This window comes from Scyliorhinus canicula, chromosome 11, assembly GCF_902713615.1.
Source record: "Scyliorhinus canicula chromosome 11, sScyCan1.1, whole genome shotgun sequence".
Taxonomy (NCBI): domain Eukaryota; kingdom Metazoa; phylum Chordata; class Chondrichthyes; order Carcharhiniformes; family Scyliorhinidae; genus Scyliorhinus; species Scyliorhinus canicula.
In genome coordinates, this window is record NC_052156.1 from 148171370 (window position 1) to 148188709 (window position 17340).

General features: G+C 47.7%; 1 protein-coding gene across 1 annotated transcript in view; it reads right to left on the reverse strand.

Annotated features, from left to right (window-relative positions):
• Window positions 1–1950: 1950 nt before the first annotated feature.
• The window catches only part of LOC119973802, a 152585-nt gene continuing 137195 nt past the window's right edge, over window positions 1951–17340 (reverse strand). The window contains exons 9-11 of the mRNA XM_038812226.1: window positions 12449–12570; window positions 3871–3960; window positions 1951–2323 (exon numbers count right to left, since the gene is read on the reverse strand). Of these exons, the coding sequence (XP_038668154.1) occupies window positions 1951–2323; window positions 3871–3960; window positions 12449–12570 (585 nt within the window). The remainder of the gene's footprint in view (window positions 2324–3870; window positions 3961–12448; window positions 12571–17340) is intronic.

Genomic DNA, 17340 nt, shown 5'->3' on the forward strand with positions numbered 1-17340 from the left:
TGCTGTGTGGGACCCATATACCCTCCACTCCAATGGTCCAAAGTTTGACCGGGCTTGGAATGCGAGGTGAGGGCGGCACTGATGAAGACAAGAGGGGCAATATGGAAGGAGGGATGTGTGTGTGTGTGTGTGTGTGGGGTGGGGGGGGGGGGGGGGGGGGGGAGGGGAAGTAGGATGAGGAGGCACGAGGCAGGCAGGGATAAAAGGAGGTAGATGAGGAGAACTAAGAAAGGCAGAGGGAAGACTGAATGGATGGAAGCTGGTTGCCGAAGAGGCTGCACAAGCCGTTTACAAACAAGGGGTCAAAGGGGTACAGCATCGTGTGCTGGAAGGGGATGCTCGCAGACTCCATGTGGAACTTGGGTGCCTTGCAGGTGATAGGTTCGGGGAGGGTGAGAATGTCCACCACAGCAACGACTGAATCCAGAACCTCGGCAGGGGTGGTTGCTGGGGAATAAGTAAATATTTGCATATCCAAATAATTAATGGGTGAAGTGCTTTGAAATCGTCCTGAAATAGTTTCTCATAATTTTTAGCCAATTGAACATAAACAAGTTAGCACAGCTTCCATTTTAATGGCATAATATATACATATTCCGTAAAATCACAATGGTAAAATTAGCAATGAGGTTCTAATACATCACCTCCTTGATCATTCCTCATGCAAGTTTAAACTCTCAGACCCAAGAGAGTTTACTATGAAAAAATAATCAAAATCATCTCTGACATTCCCAGAGAAGCCAGCTCCTTCACATGGAGCAGAAGATGTGAAGGACAGCAGCTTCTTTATGACATCACTAGACCCTTTTTGCCATTAGAGTGCCACTGCACCAATCTGACATTCCAGCTGCCAATTTGGAAAAAGTGCCCTGCAGTGGCGATGTGTTCATACTGACCGTGTAAATGGCCCCTTTGCCTGGATGTAGGGAGTCCTCTGCACCTGTGGTGGTGGAACAGACCGCTTGGAATTTCACGGCCGTGGCTTTTGTGTAGGCAGGCTGCACCAACATGTACTGCAAAGCTGTCCTCACCAACTCCTGTTCCATGCATGTGCATACACACATACATTCCACTGGATGGCAATAAAAAGTGGGAATCCAGGGTAATTTCTCCCCTGTCAAACATGGATTAATTGAGATTAATTATAATAGTCCACTAGCATTCTGGCTGAGAACTGCTAATTCATTACAGATCAGAAATCAAACATGTAGCCTTATGTTTGTAATGGTTCTGTATCTATTTAGAGGGTGAATTTATCTTATGAGCCACCAGGAAGCCCCCAATCTTGATTCCAGAGCTTAGTGCAAGTAATCACATCCTTTAGGAATGATAGTTACACTTCTACACACAAAACAGCAGATCATTTTCACTTAATTGCACTTGCGATGTTTTATATAAGGAACAATTTAAGCCTATACTTTGGCCAACCTTTGTATCTGGTGATTGAGCATGGATTCTCAGCAAGCTTTCCAGAAGATAGCATGAGTGTAAACACTTTCTAAGTGTTGTATAAGAGAGTGTGAGTGCAAACACCCAATGAGCTGTATTGAAGGCAGCACAAGTGTAAGAAATGACACTCAGCAGCTCAACACTCAAATGACTTTGTAAAAAAAACTAGTGCAAGCACAGTCAGCACCTTGAATAAGAGACCATGAGTGCATGAAAGCTTGAACAACGAAAATTGAGTACAAGCATTATTTAAGTTTTGTATAACAATGGGACTTGGGAGAAGGAGCACTTACTTAAAGTGTAAAACTCCTATTCGGTAGAAGGCGGAATTGGTACACCTGGTTCTGAACCAATTAATAAACTTCCTATGAACTGGCCACAGTGGTAAAAACAGTTACCAGCTGCGAAACAATCCAGCACAGGGATTCCCACTTTCAGCCATCCTTTATCTTCATCTTCAAAGGTTTTGCACATTCATCCTAGGACAGGTAACTTGCTTGGCTACACTTCCCGATAACTGGATGGAGTTTGATTCAAATTCACCTCCACAAGCCTGAAGGCATGCAACACAGCAGCTATTTGTAATAACAGTTTCCTGAAGATATCAATTAAAGGGTTCAAGAGGTTTCTTATTCCAATGAAGATGTTCAGCAGGAATATCATGATGGGCTGCAGAAGACTGTTGAACAAGGCTGCCAGGAGTGGCTTCAGTAGGTGATCGCCGATTACCACCAAGAGTCCCACCAACAGGACCTGGAAGATCGACCGACATACGAAGTTCACTAGCTCAATGAAAAACAAAGTGACCATGTTCACCAGGATCTTTACCATCGCAAACAGATTTCTCCAACACTGCCGAATTGCATCATCAGACCTGAAAGAGTAATAGAGCCAGCTGTAAGCAGCTTGTTTATATCTACGTACACTTATTCTATTCATATATTAAAAGGAATGGGGAGGAAAGCCTGTGGGGTTTTGCTGATTTCTCACAATGCTTCAGTGGTAACACTGCAGAGACACGTACTGTTACAATTTTAGCTGTTTATGATTTCACAAGGGGTTACAACAATGTTCCGTGGGAGAATTCCCAAGGGAATTCCAGGCACATGTACGCGGTGCAGGCACCATGCTGCATTACAATGCAAAACAATCTTAAAATGCTGCAGGTTTCTGAGCTGCAATTTAAAATTGATCAGTAGATTCCAATCTACAACATTAGACACAGAATGATTTTAGTGGAGAAGAAGACAGAGGGGCTAAGAAAATAGTGCAATAAGCTTTGGCCGGGATTCTCCCCTACCTGGCGGGGGTCCCGGCGTGATGGAGTGGCGTGAACCACTCCGGCGTCGGGCCGCCCCAAAGGTGCGGAGAGGGGCCAAGCCCTAACATTGAGGGGCTAGGCCCGTGCCTGAGTAGTTGGCGCTCCGCCGGCTGGCGGGAACGGCACAGGCCCGCCCGCCGATCGGTGGGCCCCGATCGCGGGCCAGGTCACCATGGGGGCACCCCCTGGGGCCAGATCGCCCCGTGTCCACCCCAGGACCCCGGAGCCCGCTCGCGCCGCCTGGTCTCGCCGGTAAGGTAGGTGGTTTGATCCACACCGGCGGGACCAGCATGACAGCGGGGGGGACTTCGACCCATCGCCGGCTGGAGAATCGCTGGGGGGGGGGGGGGGGGGGGGGGGGGGGCGCCGATCGGCGCGGCGCGATTCCCGCCCCCCGCCGAATCTCCGGTGCCGGAGACTTCAGGACATGGCGGGGGCAGGACTGATGCTTGGGGGCAGCACGGTAGCACAATGGTTAGCACTGTTGCTTCACTGCGCCAGGGAGCCGGGTTCGATTCCCGGCTTGGGTCACCTTGCAGAATTTGCACGTTCTCCTTATGTCTGCGTGGGTTTTGTCTGGGTGCTCCGGTTTCTTGTTGGGTGAACAGGACATTCTGAATTCTCCCTCAGCAGGTACCTGAGCAGGTGCCGTAGTGTGGCGACTAGGGGATTTTCACAGTAACCTCATGACAGTAAGCCTGCTGTGACACGAATGAAGATTATTATTATAAAGTTTGTCGACGGTGTAAGATGGAAGGTTGGTCAGAACAACATTAGGGTAGTTGTATCGGGAGGTGACAGGCATGGATGAATGTTTTGTAAGATGTTTGCCTGAGGTTGAATACAGGGGGATATTAAGGTGGTGGAAGTGTGAAGTCTTCATGACAGAGAGGATATGGATTTGCAAACTCAGCTTAGGGTCAAAGAGGACCAAAAGCTGTGAACAGTCGGCTTCAACCTGAGATTGTAGTGTGGGAGGGAACTGATGTCTAGGGGATGGAGTTTGTGGGAGGATCCAAGGACGATGCTTAAATTTAACTGGGAAATATGCTGCACTGTCATAGGTTGCTTCTACAGCTAAGAAAAATACATTTCCTTACCAGTCTGCTGCTTTACTAATGCAAGTTTCAGTATATTCCTTCTTGGTCTCATAGAAGTATTGATGTCCAAAATCAAAGTGGTACACTTGCCTAAACAATCAAAAAGGGAAGAGAAAGTTGCATTAAAGAAATATGCAAATTAGATTGGCTTTCCTGAGTCTCGATCTAATATTAACGTAACAAAGGGAGGTATAGCCCTGGAGCAGCATTATGTGTTATCATGCAGTTCCAGAATGTGGGACTCCAGTGGCTGATTTTTCCTGAAAGGGTTGGATGCAGAAGTGGATGGGAAAATAGTAGGGACAAGTGCTTGAATGGTTCTGTGCCCGAATGTTACGGTACCGGATTAGAACCCAAATTTAGATTAGGAAACCAGATGAGAAACCCCAATCAGGTTTGCAGCCCCAGTGGTGGGCCTATGGGGAGGACCACCTCGGTCAGGGGAAAGGGGGGTGGACTGCCATCGGTGGTTGGCTGTCCCAGTGCCCATGGGTATGCCATGCCACCCCCTAGATCATCTGTATCCATAACGGGGGCTGTTCCGGCTACTGACTATATGTCTCCCTGACCACCCATAAGCTCCACTGACTGTGAAGATTATTGCTAATAGGGAACTGGCAATCGTGGTAATGTAAGCACTTCACAGCAGTGGATTCCCGTGGATACACATGCCATGTTGCAAGTGAGAGTTATTGCCTGGCATCCCAATCATTCTGAGGCCTGGACACTCTGCCTTAACACCGGAGGCTGTAAAACCACAGAGGCAGAAGGCAATATCCAAACAGCCAAGAGCTGGTCCTCAGCACTGGACAATCCCTGCAACTAGAGGATGGTGTGTGCACCGGGGAGGGAACCAGCGCTTGGTCCAGATATCGTTAACAGTGGGGTTCTGGGGTAAAGAGTCTGTGCTCTGGTGCCCGGGGGCGTCCTCTGTGGCCTGGGGTGCATGTGCAGAGCGTGTTGGACGGCACGCTGAGGGGATGCGAGGAGGGTGGGTGAGAGTCATGGGGGACAGGAGATTACCGGGCTTGAAGCCATCGCTGATTTACTATCCCTCTCACTCGTCAATCCCTTACAGATATTGCATGAAATGAATGATATCTTGGACCCCACGGAGGCTGCCATCGTGGTGCTGGCGGCAGGCCAGGCGACCAGACGCCAGAGAAGGTGGCGGCAGCATCGTCGACAGAGGCTGGAGGTGGTGGCTCATTTGCAGGCCCCACCCACACCCTGAGGATCCGGCCACACATCAGGTCAGGGAGGGACCCAGAGGGCGTGGCTGATGATGGTTCAAGGTGTACATGCATCGCTGGTCATTCGAGCACTAGTGGCTTGGGCACCACTGCTGGGCTTGGACGGGGTGGGATGCGGAATGGTGCTGGGGAGCAGCGGTACAAAGCTGCCAGGGGTGACAGGAATGGTGCCAACTCACCAGTGCGGCCCGGAGGAGGTCGTTTAGTTTTTTGCGGCACTGTGTGGCGGTCCTCGTCATGCATTCATGGCTGCTGCCACTTCCTCCCAGGCGGCACTAACTGTCCTGTGGTTAAGCTTCTCGGGGGAACAGGCTCAACTCCAGTCTGTCAAACAGTCTGGCCAGGTCTGAATCTTGGAGCTGGTTTCCTTGGAGGCATGGTTGCATGCTGTGTGGGGTTTACTCTGCTGGATCGGTTTAAATGATGCTCCCCCTCGTGAGTGTGGGCTGGTGAGCGCGGTCCCGGTGAATCAGCCAGAGTGACAATCATTTGTGGTGTGAAGCCCATGGGGTCTTGTTTTGTCCTTTTTTTCCAATTAAGGGGCAATTTAGTGTGGCCAATGCACCTACCCTGCACATCTTTGGCTTGTGAGGGTGAGACCCACGCAGACACACCGGGAATGTGCAAACACCACATGGTCAATGACCCGGGGCTGGGATTGAACCCGGTCCTCGGCGCCATGGGGCCTCATTAAGTCGAGCAATTAACATTAGATACTGGTGATGGCCTCGCTGGGTCGGCTGTCAGGAATCTCCTGGCGATTCCCGCTCGCCACCACACTTAGAATGAATTTGGTTAGATCGCGCCAAGTAACATCACAGATAACAACTTTACAATCAACCATTAAACAAAATAAAAGGGCATTTTAACTGCTAACCTACACCTTCTCCATCTCCAATTAAGCAAATCCATTATAGGTCAAAAGTCACTTGTAAATAAAGTTAGCAAACACAGGGATATTTGCTGTACCAATGTATAGAGATTTCCTTTCAGAAAAGGAGAGAGAGACCCTTTCAGGCACAACCTGGAAATCCTGCTGCTCTTGTCAGACTAAAGAAAGACAAGGGGTAACCATAGGAATTTGCAATCCAGGGGGAGAAGAGGAGAAAGGGCTGGAGAGACAAAAAAGAGACAATGCGGGAGGGAGGGGGCAATACCCCCCCCCCCTCCCCCCCAGCCACAGGAGATACACGGCCAAAGCCGGCGAGGGAAGAAAAGAAAGAGGGGTAGGGGAAGGGGTGTCACCCCTCTCCCCAGACCAACCGGGGGGGTGGGCGGGAGGGGGGCAGGGAGGGGCGGGCTAGGGGGAGGGATGTGAGGGACCATACGCCGAGCCAGGTGGCGGCAGACTGGATATCGGAAAACTCAAGGGAAGTAAAAGACAAAACGTTCTGTATTGTACAGTGAATGAACACGACCAGCAATGTACATAATTGTTTACAATTCTTGAAAATACCAATCTTTTTATAAAGATTTATTAAAAAAAGGTTCTTGTCAGACTAAAAAATCCGACAACGAAAGCTGCTTGCTACTGACCTGGCTCCTCCCGTTAATTACCACATCTCTATCCCGCTCAGAGATCCCATAGCCAGCTTACCTAAGTCTAACATTATCCCTTTAATTATCTACACACCAGGGAGATCCCAAATAACAATATTCCAATAACCCCATACAGGTAAACAAATACATGATTGGAATGAATGATTATCCTACTCCTACGATACTTCAATTACAGCTCAAGCAGAAACATCGTCTGCCTGTATGTTAAACCAGGATTTTAAAAAAATAACTGCAACAAGAATATACACCTTAACCCAGGTTTTTAATAACATTACTGCCACAAGTGTAAAATAAAATATATATACCAATTACTTACATTCACCACTCCAATGATGGGGCCATGGGGATGAATTGCTTCAACCCCACTCTGAAATGAATCCTGTAAAGTAGTTTCCCCCTCACCCCAATAATTTCACCACCTTTGGATCTCTTGATCTGCTGACTTTGCTGGAGATGATCAAGGATGCCATCATGTTGAGTTGATCTCACTCTGACCTTTCAGCAGCATTTATCTTTCCCAGAGGGATGCTGACCTTCCAGAGCTAATCCATTATCAGGAACTTACCTGCCATCATTAAGGAAACAGTGAAAATGGAGGCATCCAATTAGGATGTCGCTTCCCAGCAGATTACACAATGGGTACATTGATGACATGTGAGATCTTGGCCGCAATTCTCTGGAAAGATTTCTTACTGTGGTAGCAAGCGAGAACTACCACGAGCTTTTGGCCGCTCAGCCCAGCAAGGTCTCAACACCATTCAATGTTAATTGGATAACGTAACGAGGCCCCACGGGCTTCACGCCGCAAATTAAGGCTCACCAGCTGATTCTCCGGGACTGCGCTCGCCAGCCCCCCACCACTCGCTCCCGCTAACAATGTTGAGCAGCACTTAAACAGCACTTGCACAACCAACCCCACTCAGCTTGCAGTCATGGCGCCAAGATGACCGGTCCCAAGGTTTGGAGACGCAGACCTGCGGTAGCTCCTAGATGTGGTTGAGGCCTGGAGGGATGCCCTGTTACCACAAGAGTCCCAGAGGGTGAACAACAGGGCAGCCAGTGACACCTGGGATGAAGTACTATCGACCGTCAGCTCTGGAAGCATGACCAGGACTGGCCTCCAGTGCCGCAAGGTCAACAACATACACCGAGCAGCATAGGTGAGTTGACAACCCACCTGAAACCCTGCCCCTTCCCCCAACATGACCATCCTCCCCCCAATGCTCCATTTTCCCCCAACCCACCCTTCACTCCTCCCCTCCCTTCACCCCGCCCCCGCTTCCCCCACCCCACCAATGTAAGCCGCATGTGTGGCTAACGATGTGCTCTGTGTATCTTCGCAGGAGAAGCTGTACCACAATCGTTCGTAGAGGGCCCAGACTGGCTGAGGGTTGCCAGACATAAGAATCCTCATGTCTTACGAAGAACGGGCCCTGGAGATGACTGGGATGGCCGAGGACAGAGCGGTCACCAATGCGGAGGTCGGCGCACGCCGCAGAGGTGAGAATCCACCAGGCCTCATCCGGACGACTTGTCAAACGTGAGTTGTTAATGCCACAGAGATTGGCCCATCCCTCCCACTGACCATATGTTCATTCTCCTGCCCCATCCCTCCCACTGACCATATGTTCATTCTCCTGCCCCATCCCTCCCACTGATCACGAGTTCATTCTCCTGCAGGTCCTCCAGTCGACGGCGCTGGCCCATCCGGAGTGGCCCCCTCACCTGCCTCCCAGGAGACGAGCTCAGAGAAGAGCCATAGTCGATGTGTCAGAGCTGTCATCCGCACCCTCCACCAGCACAGAGACATGCACCTCAGGAGGAGAGGGTCAGAGTCATGTATAAATACGTGATAGTTTACCATTATTCTATTTGCAATGTATTTGGGACAAGTTCCATATGCTCAAAGAAAGAAAACTTCTGTGATATTTGAGAAGATATAGATTTGAAAGTTTTAATGATCCAGAATATCTTGGAAAACTTCAGCATAAATACAATTTAAGAAAAGTGTGATGGTTTTAGTTCAGTAACAAATGTGCTGTAGAATCTGCACAGAGTGACCACAGAGAAACGATAGGTAGGATGTACCTGAGTTTATTAACATACGTAAACTAGACTACTCCACTCCCCCGAAGGGTTCTCCCGCGCCAACCTTCACTGAGGTCAGGGTTTTATACTGCACAGACACCCCTTGTTTACTGGGGAAGTTCATACTCAGCAGAGGTCACGGGACCTCAGGAGCGGCTTGGCAGGGTCGAAATGTGTTAACAAGCATGACAAGGATAGCTGCTATTTAACTTCGGAGAAGGCCAAACTTTGTAGCTGAGCCCATTTTCATGGCTGGCCCTTTTTCAATAACTAATGGAGGGGGGCCAACAGGGTTGCTAGGTTGAGGACGAATTTCCCGTAGAAGCCAATGCGCCCCAGAAACGAATGAAATTCAGTCACCTCTTCCGGGGCGGGAGCCTGGCGGATTGCTCGCACCTTGTTTTCGCCGGGTGGTCCACACAGTATTCAAATAAGTCACTTCAGCAGCGTGGAACACACATTTCTCCATGCGCTGGCGAACCCCTGCTGTCCCGAATCGTCGAAGAATATCGGCCAGGTTCTGCAAATGTTCCTGGTCGGAGGCCCCCGTAATTAGCAGGTCATCCAAGTACATCGCCACGTGCGGCAAACCCTGCGGATATTCTTCATAACCCGCTGGGATATAGCACAAGCGAAGGAGACCCCAAAGGCAAACAGGTATATTCGTACAGTCCCCGTATGTATTCACCATAACAAATTTTCATGACCCCGGGTCCGAAATCAGTTGGAAGTACACGTGGCTGATATCCAGCTTCGCAAATGTTTGGTCGCCACTGAGCTTCGCATTGAGGTCCTATATGCGCGGGACGGGATAACGATCCAAACGAAATACTCTGTTCACAGTCACCTTATAATCGCAGCAGAGGCAAACGGAGCAACCAGGCTTCATTACGGGCAAAACCATGGCCGCCCAATCGGAGAACTGCATGGAGCGGATTATGCCCAAGCGGTCAAGTTCCATGTCCACCTTCGGTCTTAAAGCACATGGGACTGGTCGGTCACGAAAATAGCCTGGTTGCGCCGATGGGTCGACTCTGAACTTGGCTGCTGCTCCTTTGATGGCCCCCAGTCACTCCTGGAACACCACTGGGAAATTAACCAAAATGTTCCCTGGTCCGTTGGGGTACATGTGGAAGACCTGCTGCCAGTCGAGGTGGAAGTGCATGTGGCACACATGTGGCAGCTGATCACGGAGACTATTGCCCTGGTATCTAGCTCCATCCGTATGGGGTGGCCATTGACTTGGCGCATGATGTGGATTGGCGGCACCCTTGATGCCGCTATGCAGTTTGACTGTTGGTACGGGTCGTCTTCATCATCCAAATAATATGCCCGTGCTCAGGGAGGATGGTCGTGCTAGGCGGGTAGGTCTGTCGCCCTAGTCTCAGCGGCCGGATGGACCTGAATGTACGCTCTGGGTCTTCCTGGTTGGGGGAGACTGTTCGACAGCCCTCCGGGCCCGTGACGGCAATGTCGCCCTGCGATAGTGGCCCAGAGGTGGGGAGGCCTGCCGCTAAAGACTCGGATGTGGTGTGTGGCGTGCGACCGGGCGTCCCAAGGTTAGGACTGCCAACCTTTGGAGGTCCTGGACCCTCTGCTCTGCGTTTTCTCTGGAGATAGCAATCTCAACTGCTTGCAGCAAATCAAAATGGGTTTCTGCTAGGAGCTTTTGATGAATCACTGCGTCACGGACCCCACAAGCCAAATGGTCTCAAAGTTTTGTTTAACGCCATCCCGAACTTGCAAAATTCAGCGAGTTTTCGTCGGCAGGTCAGACATTTGGTGATGGTTTCCCCCTGACTTTGGGTAGCTGTGTGAAACCAAAAACGGTGGACAATTAGTGGTAGCCTGGGGTTGAAATGTTGTCCGACTAAAGCCACTAAGGTGGCAAAGGAATGCGTATCCGGTGCATCGGTGTACGTAAGGCTTCTGATTATACTATATATGGCACTTCCGCAAGCAGGAGGACCGTCTGCCGTTCGTCAATGATTAAGGCATTTGTTCTAAAATAGTATTGCATCTGTTCAATGTATTGCCTCAAGTCATCTTTACCTGCATTAGACGGCTCCAGTTTCCCTACATGTGGCACGTCTGCAGGCTGAAGAGCGGCCTCCTGAGGCATTTGAAAAGTGGTCCAAGTTTGCAGCAATTGTCACGGACAGCAGCTCCACTTGATCCTTGTCGCCAGTGTAAAATCCACATAGACTGATCACGAGAAAATGATAGGTAGGATGCAACTAGATTTATTAACATATGTAAACTAAACTACTCCACTCCCTGAAGGGTTCTCCCGCGCCAACTTTCACTTAGGTCGGGCTTTTTATACTGCACAGGCTCTCCTTGTTAAGGGAAAACCCCACCATGTTACCGAAGAAGTTTGTACTCCGCGGAAGTCACAGGGAACCTGATGATCCACACCCTGTGATCCCCCGTGGGGGTTGTAATATGTGCACTTAACTGCTTTATGCCAGATTTACAGTGAAGCACATATGCAAATCTCCTCAATCACTTGCACAGATTCCGAGATAGTTGTGCAGAAACTCTCTGCATTCACTTGTATGGGTGGAATTTACCGGCTGTTCACGCTGGCAGCAAATTCCAATCCCACGCCGGCGCATAGCTTTCCCGGCAGTGAGAGGTGCTGTGAAAGGGAAATCCCGCTAATGGGCCACCTTCCCCACCGAAAAACATGTGGCAGGGTGGTCGGTAAATCCCGCCCTATATGTCCACTCTAATGCAAATGCCAGCATGTACAATTTTCCTGGATTTATGCAAATAATGCATGAGCTTAGACCACTTCCAAATATACAGGCAAGCAAGGCCAAGGGATACCTGATATCATCTCAACTTATTTCCTTAAGTTTGATAGTGATTTTCTTCATTTAAAATAAAATCTTACTGAGACCTGATGGGAAAATGTCAGGAATCTCAGCCAGAAAACTAAAGGATCAAAATCAGATTTAATTGAGATTCACTGTTTATATCTCATTTTGTATGTTTTGCTGGTTCTTGCAAGATCATTAAAACATCTAGCACTGCCACTGTGAAGGACTATGCATACAAGTTTCCTAAGAGGTGTAAACTGACATCAATGTTGATGTAATTTCGGTGTAAGTGTGATCCATAAAATTTGGGGCTAACAAAATAAATTCATGCAACTGTGCAAAGTCAAGGGTCAAGAACCAATGGACAGCCAGTTCAAGGTGATTGGCAAAAGGTGTAACTGTAACATGAGGAAAAACGTTTCAAGTTTAACCACACAAAAAGTGGTCAGGATCTGGAAGTTAATGCCTGAGACTGTGGATCTGCAATTGTGGTTTTCAACAGAGAATTGGATAATTATTGGAAGAAAAAAAAATTGCAAGGCTGCAAGAAAAAGCAGGAGCAATGGGGTGGGTATTTCAGGTAGGTGAGTGGTTCTTGTAGAGAGCTGAAGTGAACACAATGGGCTAAATTGCCTCTTTCTATGATGTAACCATCTGTGATTTTATGACAAAGATGACTAAACAATTGTCCAAGAATGTTGTCCCGTGTGTAGGATATTATGACTGTCAGGTTTTTCATCTTTTAAGCTTAATCATTTGAACACTGGGCTGGTAGTTTTGCCTGAGCACAAAGCAGTTCTTGGTTTTTTTACTCTATGTAAACAATCAGAGTACACAATAGGGTCTACTCACCTGTTGTCTTTATAATTGGCAGCATCTTTTACGATGCCAACCACTATATTTTCCTCTGAGGCTATCCCCATGTTTGTGGGCTCAATGGATTCCTCAGTAAAACCAGTGTTTGTCTGTCCAAGCTGTACACAAAAAAACAGAAGAATGTCTTCTCAAATGAAGTCCACAAATTTACAGACGAGGTTTGTCAATGTAATGTGGGAGGGTGACATGTGGCGCTGTAATTTTCAACCCTACAATAATAGTAACCAGGGTAATAAAGGGGCTTAGGTCCATTAAGACTTTTACATACCATTTTCCTTGATGGTTCAACTGATTCAGTTTCTACTTCAGATAAACTGAGCCATGCAGACCAGGGGAGTCCCAGATAGAATTCATGGACTGCAGCTCATTTTGGTGAAGTTAGTATGACAACTGATAACAATTCCCTCCGCTAATTAAAGTGAAAAAATAAATCAGGTGAAAATACTAATTTGGAAAGTCCTGCTGAAAAGTGAGTCAGCAGAGGATACCTGAATTTTCATGAGAAAGGTGGAGAGATTTGGAGACTCAAGTGTCTTATATTGTGTCTTATATTGTCACAGTAGCAAATGAGGCACATCCTGTGGTTTGCCCACCTATACACTTCTAATTCTGGAACATATTTTAATTATTTTGAAGAAAATAGGACCATAAGAGAATATAAAGTAAAACATGAGAAAGAGTACTACTCTGTTGTGCACGCTTTATTCATTTGTTGCTTTGAATTAACAACAAAGTTTCAATGCCTCTTTAAAAAGAGGTGCAGAGGCAAGGGGATTATGTACATGTAGATTAATTCCTTTCATAGAATGAGAAAGTAGATTTGTCAATAGGCTTGTTTTATGTAATGACGCCAAATGCATTTGCAAAGCTGTAGTTAATCTGGTACAATTTAGCGTTATCCCAATACACTTCAATTTAATATTATACAATTACTCCCACAATTACAGAGAAATATATAGCTGCCAGCACTTCACCTTCTAGCTCTAAATGCCTACAGGGACAAAAATATATTACTGTATTGTACAGATCAGCATTTCTCACAGTTCAACTCTTCACACAATTTCTCTACCCCCTTGGATCAGGAATCAAGACCTAGTCCAGAATGTGAATCTAGACAGAATCGAGGCAAGCAGTGTTAGAAGGCCAATTAATTTAATTTTGTAATAGCATCGGCATGGATCTGTCTTAGGAGGTTGAACATAGAGTCAGAGAACATGGAGTTGGCAAACAACAACTTAATTCAAGTTGCTTGACAGAAGAGAAAAAGAGGAGGCACCGATACAAGAGTCCATGAACTCTTAAACAAAAGAAGGAAACATTTATGCAGCAATTTTCAAAACCTCAGGACATCACTAAGAGCTTCACAGCAGACTTGTCCAATCCTTTCATGTGGGGAGCCACATTCCAATTTTTCTCCCACTCAGGGGAGCCAAAGAGCAAATTTCTGAAAGTTAAGGCTTGTGTGAAAGGGTGAGAGTGTGCGTCCAGCTCATTACCAGGGTGTGATTTAAGAAGGAACAAAGTCCCGTTTTGGGCACGTTTAGCAGTGTGTTTCTTGGTGCCCCCCGCTATCAAAAGGAATTCGGTCTTATTTTTAGGCCTCGGCGAGGAACGCCCTGCCCAAGTTGCACTTATCTTCATTTCCTGCACTGCCAAGCTGAGCTTTAAATGCCGCCCCGATCTCCTCACCCCCCCCTCTGTGGACTCCAGACCTGTTATGCCCACCTTACCTGTTAGGGAGTCCTCTCCCCCCTCACAAAGGCAGGGTATCCCCCGACCTGATCCCTGGCAGAGCCAACCTGGTACCTTGGCACTGCCAGGCAGTGTCAGGGTGCCAGCCTGGCAGTACCAAGGTGCCCAGCTGACAGTGGGAGTACCAGGGTATCACCATGGGCAGAGCACGACCACCTCCGATTGTCTGGGAGACCCCCATCCCCAGTGCCACATTTGTATGGGCCAGTGCTAAATTGTGCCATGGTGAGTTCTCAGACACAGGGTTTCGATCCCAGGGCTTGGGGGAATCCGGCACAGACATATTTAAGTGAGCCTAACTCAGTGAGGGTGAGATCCAGATTGCGACGTCTCACGAGATCTTGTTAGGTCTTGCGAGGTGTTCCGAGCGTCGCAAATCTCATTGCATCCTGCTCGATCAGGCCCCCCGTCTCAGGGTACTCACTCATTCACTCATCCTCATCCACTGTGAAAGTGGGTGAGAGTGCCTGTTGGTGTGTGTAGTTGAGGATGAATAAGAACCCTGAGACTGGGAGTGAGCAAAACACAAGCTCTCCCTTCCCCTTCACCCCACTCTCTATCACACACACATACATATACTTACCTCTCTCTGACTCTCACACACACATTGCCCTCTCGCACACACCCCTCCACCTTACACACACTTGTCACACATACTCACCACTCACACAGATACTGACCAGGTGAGTCCTGTGTTTGGAAGGGTAATAACAGTAATCATTAGGTCAGTCAGGTACCTGGATTGGATATTTACAATGGTGCCAGTAATGCAAATGGATGGGTGTTCACTGTTCAAGTTTTGCCAAGATAAATTAAATTATGCTGTAACAGACAATCTTAATTGAAAATCCACCTACAGCATGGTTCAGAGACACTATCAGTGTGTCAACCACCCACTCACCCTCAGCCTCTCACCTGCCCTCTCAGCCACCCTCATTCACTCTCCCCCAGCCTCTCACACTCAACCTGCCATCCTCATACTCACTCACTCACCCACACTGGCTCAAACACCCTCACACAACCACCGTCACACGCTCAACCACCCACACACGCACTCTCCCACACTCACTCAACCATCCTCACGTAGCCACCCTCACACTAACCCACTCAACCATTCTCACTCTGACTCTCGTAACCATCCAAACACGCACACACCCTCATACACACACTCTCTCAACCATCCTCACATAGCCACCCTCGCACTAACCCACTCAACCACCCTCACTCTCACTCACTTAACCATCCACACACACACCCTCATACAAGCTCACTCACTCAACCATCCCAACACTTACTCACTTAACCATGCTCACACTCACTCGCTTAACCATCCTCACACTCACTCAATTAACCATCCTCGCACTCACTCACTTAACCATCCTCACACTCACTCACTTAACCATCCTCACACTCACTCAATTAACCATCCTCTCACTCACTTAACCATCCTCACACTCACTCACTTAACCATCCTCACACTTATTCACTTAACCATTCTCACACATATTCGCCCTTACACACTCAAACCTACACACTTTTGTATGTTTCTATGAGATCCCCATCACTCTTCTGAACTCCAGCGTGTACAATCCTAACCGACTCAATCTCTCCTCAAACATCATTCCTGCCATCCCAGGAATCAGTCTGGTAAACCTTCTCTGCACTCACTCTGTAGTAAGAATATCCCTCCTCAGGTAACGAGGCCAAAATAGCACACAATATTAAAATAATAATAATCTTTATTATTGTCACGAGTAGGCTTACATTAACACTGCATTGAAGTTACTGTGGAAAACCCCCAATCGTCACATTCCGGCGCCTGTCCGGGTACACAGAGGGAGAATTCAGAATGTCCAAATGACCTAATAGCACATCTTTCGGGGCATGTGGGAGAAAACCAGAGCACCCGGTGGAAACCCACACGGACACAGGGAGAACGTGCAGATTCCGCACAGTGACCCAAGCCGGTAATTGAACCTGGGACCCTGGAGCTGTGAAGCAACAGTCATTATTCCAGGTGTGGTCTCAGCAATAATGGTCCCTGTATAATTGCATTAAGACATCCCTGCTCCTGTTCTTGAATTCCTCGCTGTGAAGGCCAACATACCATTTGCCTTCTTTATTGTCTGCCCCACCTATATGCTTACCTTCAGCAACTGGTGTACGGAAACACCCAAGTTCCGTTGCAAACTTCCCTCTCTCAATTTATAGCCATTCAGATAATAAACTGTCTTCCTGTTTTTGCTCCCAAAATGCTAACCTCACATTTATCCACATTATACTGCATCTGCCATGCATTTGCCCACTCACTCAGCTTGTCCAAATCACACTGAAGGATCTCTGCATCCACCTCACAGTTCACTCTCCCACCCAGATTTGTGTCATCTGCAAATTTAGTGATATTACATTTAGTTCCATCCTCTAAATCAATAACATATACTGTGATTAGCTGGAGTCCCAGCATCAATCTCAGCGGTAGCCCACTAGTTACTGCCTGCCATTTGGAAAAAGACCCATTTATTCCTACTTTTTGTTTCCTGTCTTTCAATCAGTTTCCTCTCTATCTCAATACACTACCCCCAATCCCGTGTGCTTTAATTTTACACACTTATCTCTTATGGGACCTTGTCAAAAGCCTTCTGAAAGTCCAAATAAACCACACACCCCCCCCAATCCTGCCACTGTTTTCCAAGCGCTCTGCTATTAAATCTTTTATAATGGACTCTAGCATTTTCCCCACTGCCGACATCAAGCTGACTAGTCAATAATTCCGTGTTCTCGCTACTTCCCTTTTTAAGTAGCGGGATTGCATTAGCTACCATCCAATCCATAAGAACTGTTCCAGAGTCTCTAGAATCTTGGAAGATCAACATCAATGCATCCACTACTTCCTTAAGTACTCTGGGATGTAGATTATTTGACCCTGGAGATTTAACGGCCTTCAATCCCATCAATTTCCCCAACATCATTTCCCTACTAATATTGATTTATTTCCGATCTTCCCACTTTCGAAACCCTGTAAATTTTGAATGATGACGGCCATGCATCTTCTATCTCTGCCTCTAGGATGTAGGTCATCAGGTCCAGCCAATCTACTTTAAGCCCATATAATTTCT